This window comes from Meleagris gallopavo, chromosome 1 (genome assembly GCF_000146605.3).
Source record: "Meleagris gallopavo isolate NT-WF06-2002-E0010 breed Aviagen turkey brand Nicholas breeding stock chromosome 1, Turkey_5.1, whole genome shotgun sequence".
Taxonomy (NCBI): Eukaryota; Metazoa; Chordata; class Aves; order Galliformes; family Phasianidae; genus Meleagris; species Meleagris gallopavo.
Window position 1 is genome coordinate 66065806 of NC_015011.2, and position 12510 is coordinate 66078315.

At 40.0% G+C, this 12510-nt stretch overlaps 1 protein-coding gene across 1 annotated transcript; it reads right to left on the reverse strand.

The window, feature by feature from the left end:
- Positions 1 to 426: 426 nt before the first annotated feature.
- On the reverse strand, positions 427 to 12510 carry FGFR1OP2 (FGFR1 oncogene partner 2). Its single transcript, XM_010715622.2, has 6 exons — positions 12431 to 12510; positions 9047 to 9183; positions 7727 to 7844; positions 6962 to 7104; positions 4092 to 4205; positions 427 to 2921 (listed from the first exon to the last, which is right to left on the reverse strand). Exons 1-6 carry the CDS (start codon positions 12432 to 12434, stop codon positions 2784 to 2786), a joined length of 654 nt encoding a protein of 217 aa, XP_010713924.1. The 5' UTR covers positions 12435 to 12510; the 3' UTR covers positions 427 to 2783.

Below are 12510 nucleotides of genomic sequence, written 5' to 3' on the forward strand. Positions count from 1 at the left end.
GACCCTGGACTCCAGGTGGGGCTTATGAGGGCAGAGTAGAGAAAGGCCACCCCCCTAGCCCTCTGGGCTGCAAGAGCACACTGCTAGTGTGCTTACATCAAGCTTTTCATTCACCAGGACCCTCAACTCCTCCACAGGGCTGCTCTCAAGGAGTTCTCTCACTCCATACCAGGGATTGCCCTGGCCCATGTGCAAGTCTTTGGGCTTGGCCTTGTAATGGAAGTGAGTGTTAAGTTTTCCAACAGAAAATTATCATTTCACAAAGATATATATATTTTTTTAAAGCAGTATATGTGGGCCTGTCTGTCTGCTCTAATGTACACAAAGCAGCTCAGTGGGAAGCAAAATGGTGTTTTTTTTTTTCCTCGGATGCTATAAACACAGCTCATTTGGGACCTGCAAGCTTGCTTTAACCACACAGACATCCGTATTTTCAGTTAACTTTATTGATAAAATAAGTTTACTGTACAGTACACAATTCTAGCCATAAATTCTTTTCAAGCTATCCGCATTACAAAAATAACAGGTATGCAATGAAAAATAGTCACTCCACACATTGTGAAGGCTCTTTAAAATCCTAAAGTGATCAGGTCTGGGGAATGGAAGGGGAGACGTATCAAACGTGAAGACTAGGAGTAGATAAATTAAGTCACATTTCTTAATTTACAAAAATAAACACTAATCAAGCATTATTTCATAATAGAGCAACCTTAAAGAACTGCCACAGTCTAACAACCCTTCTCTGCTATACGCTCTGCAGACTGTATTTGAGACAAGCCATGGGACTGCATTCAGTGTCAAACGGATGTGAATGTCTCTGATATCAGTCAAGAGCTGAAAAGACACTTGTAGAAAAAACTGAAACCAGAATTTCTTCCCAGTTCACAGTGCCAAAACACACTGCATTAAAATAGATGTTGCTTCTGATAAGTCACCAGCTTGCAAGCTACAGCAGAAATGCAAAATACTAAGTTATGTAAGCATGGGTCAAGTTTTATAAATAACAGCAGATAAGTGTAATTTGAGCTTGAGATAAAGTATTCTGAGAAAAACAAAAACCTTCAGGTTTGGAAAGGGTTAAAGCCTTCATGCATGTCAATGTCCTCAATATATTCTTAAACCTACCAAAAAAAGCTATGATGTTCTGGTAGAAGAAGCAGCTGTTACCCCAACTACAAAAAATGCTGTAGAATGTTGGAGAGCTTCATTCCTATCCTTCCTGAGCTCTCGTTCCAGCTGCGTTTCTTGGCAGATGTATTAATTAATAAGTGTTTATTTTCTGCTACACACTTTTCCCACCACTCCACTTGCTTCTCATAAAACAGCATGTGACAGTATCAAAGCAAAAATATTAAGCTCCCTGTAAGTCCGTCCATCCACTGTGAATCTGAAGTTCCATTTTAGACCTTTTGTTGCACATACCTTTGCGTCTACGGAGGTTTTACTGAATCAACATTGTTTTTAAGACAGCCACATTTGATAGCGCTTAATGCTCAAGTCCATTTGCATTGTTGTAACTGAAAATGAAACTTGTTTAAATGATAACTGATTATAGAGTACTTCAACTCAGTTTGCAAGGTAAGTTATTAAACAGCCCCAATACCAAAGTGTGTATGCCATTTGTAGATCTGCAGTCTTCTGTGACCGAAAGCTTTTGCTGTACTTCAAGTATGTGTTCCAAGTAAAGAATACAGTAACATGCTGAACAAAATGTGGTAATACACATCAGTCTTAGCAACAGCCTTAGCACTTTGAACAAGTAGCAGAAGCAGTCTGACAAAAGCCAGATGTGAATTATTTCAGCACCTCTTTTATGGCAAATACATCTTATGAAGCACTTCTTGGGTATAGGCATACAATGCAAGCTACTTCTTGTCCTAGAAGCGCCAATTCATTTTCACCTTGCAGCTTTTTCAGGAAAAAAGTGAGCAGTCTTTTTGTCAGCGTAACGTACTGAAAGCTCCCAGTGAAAATACACTGAGCTCCTTGACTATTTAGTACTTAAAGAGGGAAAATACTATTTGGAGGTGTGCAGGCTGCTAACTTTACCATAGAACTTCTCCACTCTTTCTCCCACTATAGATTGAGTGCTTTCAAATTGCTGTTTCCCACTTTGGGCAGCCAATCCCCAAAGAAATACATGAGACTTTACAGCAGCTTGCCACCAATAGAGAACTGAGCTTGCTTTTCTCTCATAAGGTAAATACAACTGCCAAAGTATCGCCTATGTTGAAGCAACTGGCCTTACACTGTAACAGGACAGCCTGTGGCTAACAGAAATCCTTCAGCTTTATGCTAGCTCTCTGCATTAAAAGAGGCTCATTGCTAAATGCTGAATTTCAAAAAACTTACTAAAAGGAAAAAAGAACTATGGATCATGCACAAAGCATAGTCAGCCACTATCTTTTAGCCAGAGATCAGACTTTAAATCTTGCACTTATTGTATAATAGCTGCATTGAAGTTTTGTCCGAGCAATAAATTATATAAATTAAGTGAAATTATGTATTTTATTTGTAAAATGACTTCATATAAAAATAATTCCCGATTCCTTAAGTGCATTAATCCATTTCCTACTGAAGTTAGATCTATGGCAATTAATCTGTCACCACGGTATTTATAGAATACCGATTGGAGTTTATTTTACATGGTATAAAAGCCACTAAACCGAAGTTTAAGATGCATAAGCCTGCTGGTGCCCTATTCAGTAACAAGTGCTTGACAAGTGACCCCTGATATTCCGTTTGTAAAGTGTGCAATTAAAGCTCATTGGCTTCCACAGTCTTTAGCTCTTCCTCAGGCTCAAATCACTGCTTGTTACTAATCCTGAAAGGGATGTACTCTCTGATGCATCTTCTTTCTTAAGGTTCAGGAATGATTCTCTGGTTATCTGAAGAATTTCTCTCAAGCCTTTGTTTTCTTGCTATAACCGAGGGATAAAAAAGGCATTTAATAGAACTCCAGAAAGTTGAGATAACTACGTAAAGGATCTCTCCTTCCCTTTGCTACAAACATGCTTACAGAAGATGTGACAAAAAAAAGCAGTATGAGTGAATGATCCCATAAATCAAGAGAGAGACAGTAACTCAGTAATTGTGATAACGTTTACTCTCTTGCTAAGGGCTGAGTTTCAGTAATGCTAAAGCGATGGGAACAATAGAACCAAAAGCATTTTACACAAACTATACCAGAAGGTAAGTGTGCAAAGCAGCATCTGTTTTACATGCCAGATTATCTCAGAGCTACAAATGGAAAGGGAACTCTTTACTGAAGAGTTTACTGACTTTAAAAATAGTTTTAGTTTGAAATAAACTAGTTTGAAAGCAGCAGTTTGAAATAATTAAATATTGCACCTAGTTCCCCACTCATTAATAACGTGTGGCTTGGTTCCACAAAGTCTTACAAGAAAGCAACCAAATTGGTAGCACACTGGAAAAACCTTTAACAAAAGAAATGATTTAATATTAAGGAAGTCTGGAAAATCAAGCAGGTGACCAAAGCAAAAGTCTAAATCAACATCCTGGGGATTTGTGGCAATTTTAGTGAAGTTATTACAAGAACGCAGAACGTGATTTGCTCCCGAGTTCTGGAAAGATGGCACCACAGCAAAGGCCAATCTAATGTCAGGTATGGCCCCCTCAGATCCATCAGGTGTTGATGATACAACATCAAACTAGTTCTCCTAAGTAACCTAACTATCTGAAACAGTCCAGCTTCATGAAGATAGCATGCAGCTATCTTATTGCTGGCCTTGATACTGCCAGTGGATGTATGAGAAGCTGGCTATTCCTAAGGCCCAATGTACTGAAAGACTGTACAAGAAAGATAGAACTGTAAGGTTAGAGCAAGACATTTGTCTTAGAGATGTGCAGCACATTTTAAAGCTTCTGTGAACCTATTTGGGTAGTGGTAACCTGCTCCCCCCAGCTCCTAAAATAGGTGGCAGGCAAGTTTTCCTATTTTGACAACTAGATCCTGATCTGTATTTAAACATAATTTCTTGTCTGACAGTCAATTCTGAGCATTTCACACTGGGAGGGTGAAGGAAGACAAATCCCTATTTGTGCCATCGCTGCTTTGATTTCATACTTACTTCAAGCTGAATGATACGTTCCTGCTCTTTACAGCCATGCTTATCATCAATTTCAATGGCTTTCCTCATTACTGCTGCCATTTCTGTAATTTGGTCCACGTGCACTTGTAGTTCCTAAGCCATACAGATAAAAAGATGTTTTTAGTAATAAACTTTATTCGTTACTAAAAATAAGCAAAGCATTAAATGTGCATTTTAACTGCTGTGTCACGTAATAAAAATGTGAACAGAGACCTAAACAAAGAAGCACCAACTCTACAGCATGAGCAACCACTGCGGTTCTGTTCATTTAAATCAATCTCATTTGCCACACAGTTCCCTTTCAGGAATTTTACAGAAGAAAATATGCCCAAATGACTATTCCTTTGACAGCTTCCATGTCTCCTAGATGGCTGTTAGACAGCCACATGCTTGCTCTGGTATTGCAGGAGCAGATGTATGTTCTTCTGGATGTGCAGAAAGGCCATCTTCATCTGAGCACAGCAGCACATGCAACCTGTTTGAAAGCTGGTCCCAAGTCTAGTAAGCACAAGTACAGGCAGTACTAGCTCATGGGTGGGCGTTTCTCTCTTAGAAAGAGCAGGCAAAGCTGTCGTCCTGACTATGCCATAAATTGGAGAACTCAGAGCCCTTTTTGTGGTATTTCTGCTCAAATCCACTTCCAATTTCAGCTTATCTGGAATCTGGACTCCAGAGATCATTGTCCTTGCTGAATCCTAAGAAACAGCCTCGTGCCCTGCCTGACCTCTCTGTGTCTGCTAATTAACACTGATAGGGTACTTTCCTATTACAAATAATTACTGCATCTCATTGAAAAATTCATGAAGTAGGGAAAAAAAAAAGTGCAGTAGTTTTCTTTGCTCATCTTGTTCCACTGCCACGAGAGAGGTAATAGGAGTCACTAATACAGGCATAACAGCCTTTGCAGAGAAGTTAGATTTTAAATAATCTTCCCTGTTTGCAAAGAAGTGATATCTTACTTGGACCTTGTTGGCTTGGATAATATTTTACTTTCTCACTGGCCAGCATACCAGTAGGAATTGCTTATAGAGCCTCTGCTAATTTCTCCTGAAAATGCAGATGAACAGCCTATGCTTTTGGCATTCACTGCTGTTCAGTTAAGCCAAATGTATTTAATTTATTTACAGAAGCTTTTAATTTTTCCAGTCTTTCAACCTGTTTCTTATTCCAAATCTACTAACAGACCAGCTTATCCTTATCTGGCCTGACCTCTGGACAAAATTCACAACGTTTATTAAATAATACTAGAAAAGGAGCAATAGGACTGAAAGTGGCTTTGTACATTGAAGAACAGTATAGATTAAAGTTAAATACCATTTTTAAGTTATGAACTTCACTGGAAGTCCACACATCTAGCAGATGATCATCTTGCCCTTAAACTTACAGAAACAATTAAGCTATCATACAAAAATTCCTTTGCTTGGAATTACAGTCTGACCAACAACACACTTCATTAAAAATGAACATCGGCCCCTCCCATCCTTTTCTGCTGTTTCAATTGCCAAAGCTGTGGTTTAGCTGTTTACTTATGAAGTGTTCATTTGCAGCATGGAAGTGAGGGAAGGGGGTGGGGAGGAGAGAAAGAACTTGCTGTAGATCTTTATATTCTTCTCAATTGCCAGTGAAAGTGAGCGCATAGAGCATTTTTCCTTCACTGAAAGTTGTTTTTCAAGACATTTTTAAAAGAATAAATTTGGCTTGAAAGGAAGCTGTGATCAGCGCTAAAAGAATGAGCTGGCAAGGATGTATCCTGGAGAAGGACTGGGAAGGAATTAGTGGCTTTTAGATACACAGCTATCCTCATTTGGCTAGCTTATGTGGCATCTTGATCAATATGATCTAGAGCCTGTTACAAGGTCACTAACAGGAGATGAAACAGCATGCTTAGGCTCATTACTAGCAATTCTCATGCACACAAGAATGCTAAAAGAAACTGCTTTTCTGTTAAAGGCAGGTGCTTGTTGAATTGCAAGACGTAATGAGTTAAATAATATTTTGTAAATAGCCACTGAAGTTGACAGCTGCCACTTAAGGAAGCAGTGATTACTGGTAACGTTGAGATTAACTCCTTAGGCATTATGGAATTTGTTGTTAATGTGCTAAGAAGTATTTAAAGACTGCTTCAGGATTGTTCAGTCTTACTGGAGGCGAAGAATGATCAGAGGGATAAATAACAAAATTCCAGAAATAGTAAGAGTCAGGAAAGGGTAATAAATCCTCTTTATCAAGTATATTTGTGAGTTCCAACTTAATAAAAATGCTAAATCTCCTGCTTAAATAACACTATTTTCCATTATTATTTTGTTGTCTCAAACTTTTAATCCATAAAGTGTTTCTAAATGAAATTTTGGAGTCCATTTCAGGAATGGTATTTTACCTTCTTGCCTTGGTTCCAAAGGATTAACTTAGGTACCAAAGGTATCAAATACACAAGAGATAATGCTAACTAATAGCACTGATACCAAATCAAATGTTTTGGTACTGTTTTGCTAAATGTTTGGCTTACTCCTTCCACTCAGACAGCAACCTGAAGCATTTAGACTGAGATCTATGCGTACCTGGAACTATAAGTGAGCAGTTGCCTCAATGAGCTAAGCAAAGCAGAAGTAAATTAAGTAGATAAGGTAATGAAATGCTACTTGATAAAAGCTTAAATATCAGCAGCTGGTAAGGTTGACCTACTGATGGATCAAGTTTCCTGTTTGTGTTTCATTAAAACTAGTTAGTACAATAATATAAGAACTGAGATGATGCAAGTTTTGTGTTGATCCATTACAAACTAACTTACATGTTAGTGGAGAAAAAAACCAACAAAAAACCCCTTAAAGCCAATAACCCAAAGTAATTACCTTGGAATGTTGCTCTTTTAATTTCATTATTATACTTGGATCATCCTTTTTGCTTGCCATAAGCAACCTAAACATCTGTTCTCTGTACTTGCTCATTATGAGTTCCAGAGCAGACTGATGTTCTTCAAGAGACGTGCGTAGTTCTACCAACAAAATTTGATGTTCAGTTAAACTTTATCAGAGAAGAACTCAAATACAATGCAAAAATATTACTGCCTGAGAAAGCTGAAATAAACTCTTAAGTTAGCATGCCCCCTCCTTCCACCATCAAATCTTGGTTGTGTCTACAAATACTTCAGCGGTGTCTGCCCAAGAATCTTCTTGTTCAGTCAGAAACAGAGACTCTGCTGTCCATTTGTTAATTCCTTGTGTATGGAATTTCAGAAGGAATTATACTACTATGCTTATAAGTCAACTTTTCCTGACTGTTTCCACATTAGTTATTTTTAAAGAATGGGAAAACATATTCATATAGATAGTTACATTGTAGAAGCAATATTCAGATCTCCTCACTTACAGCAAACACAAAGTATGGACTGAATCAGGTGTTCTATACAGCTCTTCTTGTTAATTATGGTTCTGGTGCCAAGACATTTAGGCTTTGCATTAGATTATGTTGTGATCAGTTAAACTGACAGGTTCTGCTTAGAAGAAAGCTTCTTCCATAAAATATTCTTTGGGACTTGGTCAGTGAAGAAAGTATCACTGGTTGGAGTAGTAGAGTGGTGCAGGCTAGAACCTGAATGGACAGAATGTTAATCTTACCTTTATTCTCCTGTTGTAATTCCCTGATCTGTCTGTTCTCTTGTTGGATACCCATCACTAACGTAGAGCGAGGACGATGTCTTGCTACTTCATTGAGCTCCTGGATTTCCTCTTGGTACTAGTTATTAAAAAACAAAAACGAAGGGAAAAAAAACCCAAACCCACCATATCTCAGTAACCAATGGAAAATGTTACTCAGCAAGTCACTAAGAACCAGTTCTAATGTCAGTCAAAGTCTGTAGCCAGCAAGATAGATGTTTCATTTTAATTCATTTACATAAACAAAAACACATCTGGAGGTGTTGTCAACTTCCTGCCCTTTAGAGACACTCATTTTAAACCAAGTTTGATACCTCAGGTCTCTGTAGTGGGCGCGGTTTAACCTTCAGCTGGTGCAGGTCAAATTCCCCATCAGATCATTACAGCTGACATACACACGCTAAAGAATAGCCATGAGGTAGTAACACCTCTGTGGCTTCCTGATAGCTTAAAGCACATGTATCAGTACAAATCACGTGGACCTAAACGAGTCCTGACTCTCAGCAAGTCAATGAACGTGATGCTCTTGATAGAAGGTTACGAAGCCTCTGCGTGACTGGTTTCACAGGGTTGAAGCATACAGTATCATAGAGCATTTCAATAGTTTGGGTTGGAAGGGAGTTTAAAGATCATCTAGTACCAACCTCAATATGCAGGATTTTGTTACTTTAGAGGCTCATTAACATGTATTAAAACAGAAATGACAGGATGAACTTCCAAGTGGAAAGACAGTAGACACCTTTATGTTTTGCAGAAGTTCTCTAGTGAAAGTCACACTCAACCTAATGATATGCCTTGGACAGCTTAACATCAGAAGGGAAATAATAGCGAATAAGCCTAAAAGGCTACCTGGAAAGAAAAGGAGACAGTGAAAAGATAAAGTATTCTAAACAGAACACACTATGACAGGGCCTCTGTCTGATTAAATCTGCGCGTTTGAATCATCAAACAAGTAGTATTTTACAGAAGAACAAAACACAAGGCACCATGCAATGGTTGCAGGACACTAACCCCATTTTTACCTGTGCTCTTGACATAAACACCAACTTTCAATGTTTAAGTTAGAACAGCAGGCAAAAGTTCCTCACAGGATCAAACAAAATTATAAACAACCTAATTTTAGATGACAGTCACACCCACAATAAGAATACTTCGTATGGTATTAAAGGATTAACCAAATAACTACTGATTCTACATTGCAAAACAGACCACGGAAATGACTTTAAATGATGTGTTTCCAAGGTCTACTCCTGATGGAGTAAACAAAGTTGAAAAACAAACCTGCTTCATTGCTTCAACCCGCTTATTAAGAGCTGTAGTCTGTTCAATAAGAGCTTCTGCAGCGTTGTCATGTTCCCGCAGCCGTTCCACCAGCGCTTTAGCATCTGCTAAGGCTTTCTCAATTGTGCAACTCATTTCTAAAGAAAAGAAATGGATTATTTTCACACCACCACCCGTTTGCTATAGAGAGAACCACTATCTCTGTAACACACGTGCATATATGTACTTTTTCTAAGTATGAAGCAGCTGACTAACTACAACATTCTCCTCTTCCCCAAACAGTGAGAGCTGACATTTTAGACCCATGCTCTTTTAGGAGTAGAAAAAAATCATATAGCTTAAAAACACTGCAAGTCTGGCTTTCCGTTTCCTGCTTTTTAATTGACGTTGAGATCGTGTGTTGCAGCAAAGGAACAAAAGTAAGCTGTGTTGTGAGGAGTGTATTTGATATTCTCTTGATATTTGAGAAGTACAAATTCAAAACAAAAGAGAATGCCAAAAAGGATGCAGAGGGTTTGAAGATTTTGATTAATTAAATCAATAGAGAAAGAAGAACTAAAACTGGCAGTGTAGAGGAAAATTACTTAGAGCAAACTCAGAAAGCCAAAGGCCTGTGTTACATCTTCACGTCTAAAAATGAATGAAATGAATTGTAAAATGTGCTGTTTCCAACAGGATAGAGCAAGACAGCCATTCAGCTAAGACAAAGAACTGACTGCATAGCTAAAATACCAGCCTTCTAATTGTAGTAGCTGTAAGCAGAAATTACCTAAACTTGCAAAATGTTTGTATATACTAGGATTTCCAATGAACGGGCCTTTGCTTTTTTTTCCTCTCCCCTAAAACTTATTCTTGATAGATTCAAGTGACTGAGATTCTTCAAGCTTCTTGGTTTTGTTTTCTTTTAGAAAGCCTTGCATGTTTTCTACTGAAAAGGAAAACTACTTCAACTCTTTGAAAGTTCTTCGGCAATCAAACAGCAATAAGAAAAGCTTATTAACACATAAGGTTTGAGTCTTGTTTCAGGAAATTTTCTCAAGGTACTGTAAAAATCCATTTCTCATCTGGGACATTCGCAGAAGGAGAGGTTTTTGTAAACCTACAAAGTCAGCAAGCACTGAGCTACAGAAAAAAATTACTCAAATTGATTTTCTAACTTTCTTAGGCACCTTTACAAATCATGCTATGGACCAGAAAGCCAAGCTGGATGAAATCCTCACATTGTCCCCAGCTAGCCTTTTCCTATCATCTAGGTAAGTAGTAGAAAGAAGACATTTCAAACACAGGAGATTTCACCATTCTCCTCAAAGATTTACAAGGATAGCAAGAACATCCCACCAGTGAGTGTTAGGCTCGGGGAAAGTGAGCAAGAGAGTCTGCAGTGTTCTCTCTGAAGAACCTGTGTGAGCCCCTGAACTTTTTAAGTCTGAAGTCCCCAAAGCATTTTAATTTGGTAGTTTTGTTAACATTTCCTATGTTCAGAGGAGCACGTGACATTTACTTCATGCAAAATGGTGCAAAATGGTCTCTTACAGACCATCCCATCACAGAAAGATTAAGCCTTATTTATGGACAAAGAAGCCTGAGCAAACAAGCTTCAGGTCTGCACAGAGCACAGCTGCTTTAAACTGTGCTTTCTGTATTTTCATAAGCAGCAGCACTTTGGCATATTCAGATTTCTTACAAACATTCATAATGTGAATTCCTTCCTATTTATCAACTAAAGTTTTGATTTTAACTTCCATATGATGTATTTATGTATTCGAGTTCTTCAGCAGACCAGTGTATTACCACAGGCAGTTCATTTATACACTGTGGCTTAGCAGTTGGAGCTCTTTTTGATATTACATACAAAGGAATTGAAGAATATTCCAAGTAGGAAGGGACCCATAAAGATCACCAAGTTCAGTTCCTGGCTCCATACTGGACAGCCCCAGAATCAGACCATATGTCTGAGGATATTGTCCAGATGCTACTTGAACTCTGGATAACATTTCAGGTGGCAACAACATATTGCATTGCTTTTAAGGATCAGCTTTTCTTGTGTCTTACTCCTCCTTCCAATTCTGGTCTCACATTCTCACTGGTCTACAAAATAGTTACAGACAAAACACGAGCTCCCATGACAGATGACTGAATTGCTACAGAAGTTGATTTCATTAGCTCAGTGTTTCAGAATCTGAAGAGCAGACATTAACTCAATTCCCAGGCCACGAATTCTCCAGCCACTACAAAACAAGCCTCTCAGGCCTCCCCATGAGCACAAAATACATTTTGCATTCAGACTACAATGCAGTTAACACCTCTGATAATTTGCATAAACACCACATTTTAAACATAGCGCACAGAAGGATGAACGTGTACTGTCATTTTGACTGCGTGAGACAAAAAGTGACTCCTTCCTGGCACAGAACTGACTGGCTTTTTCACAGTGACTGAGCTGAGGCAGCCATGTGTGCACCTTGTGCAGGCAGAAGGCAGCCCCAAATCAGGCAGTAGCCCCAAACCCACATCGTGGTGTGGGAGCTCTGGCATCCTGCACAGTCCTTCAGGAGGAGGACTGCTGTTTGCATTGTGATATCCAAAGCCCCAAATCTTGACTAGGATTCCTTTTGGCACAGCAGTAGCCTCACTCTTGGCAGTTACAATACTTTCTTCTCGCTCAGCCGGCTGCCTATTAAGAACAAAATAGCTGCCTTGCCATAGAATACATCTAAATGCGTGAGTTAACCTGAACATTCGGAAAGAAAAAAGAAAGACCCATGACTCAAAGATATCAGACTCAAACCGACTGTTAACATGCGAGCACGAGGACTTGCAACAGCACACCTCAGTGCTCTCTGCCCCAGCTCTGAGCACAGCCGTCACCCCGCAACTGCCCCACAGCCCAGGGCCAACAGGTAGCAGCGGGAGCAGCAACACCGGCAGCGCGGCAACGCTGCCGCCCCACGCTCATTTCCTGCCGCCTCTTGCTATTGACTAATTGCTTTCATTACCTAATTCGGCTGCACTTTGCCATACAAAAAAACAAAGGCTCCGCCAGCACCACTGCCTCCCTCTGCTCTTTCCTCAGTACTGAAAACCGCCTTCTACTACAGCTTCGTTCTTCCTTTTCTCTTCTCTGTAATGCCGCGCAGCTCCACAGTTGATAGAAGCCTTACGGAGCACGCTGCCTGGCCTACCCTCAGCCCTGCCGTGCCCCAGCCAGGCCTATCGCGACGCCGCCCACCTGTCGCGATACAGTAGACAGGTCGGGGCTGACGGCAACTCCCGACCGGCCCGCTCCTACCAACCCCTTCGGCCCCACCTCCTGCCGCCCTCCACATTAACAGCCCGTTATCGCAGCACCGCGCCCCCAGCTCCCTCATTCCCTTCCTCACTCACTCATGACAGGCGGCTCCGGCAGCGCCCGGCGCCGGGTGAGGCCCGGCCGCCCGCCCCGCTGTCAAATGGCGGCGGGGGCG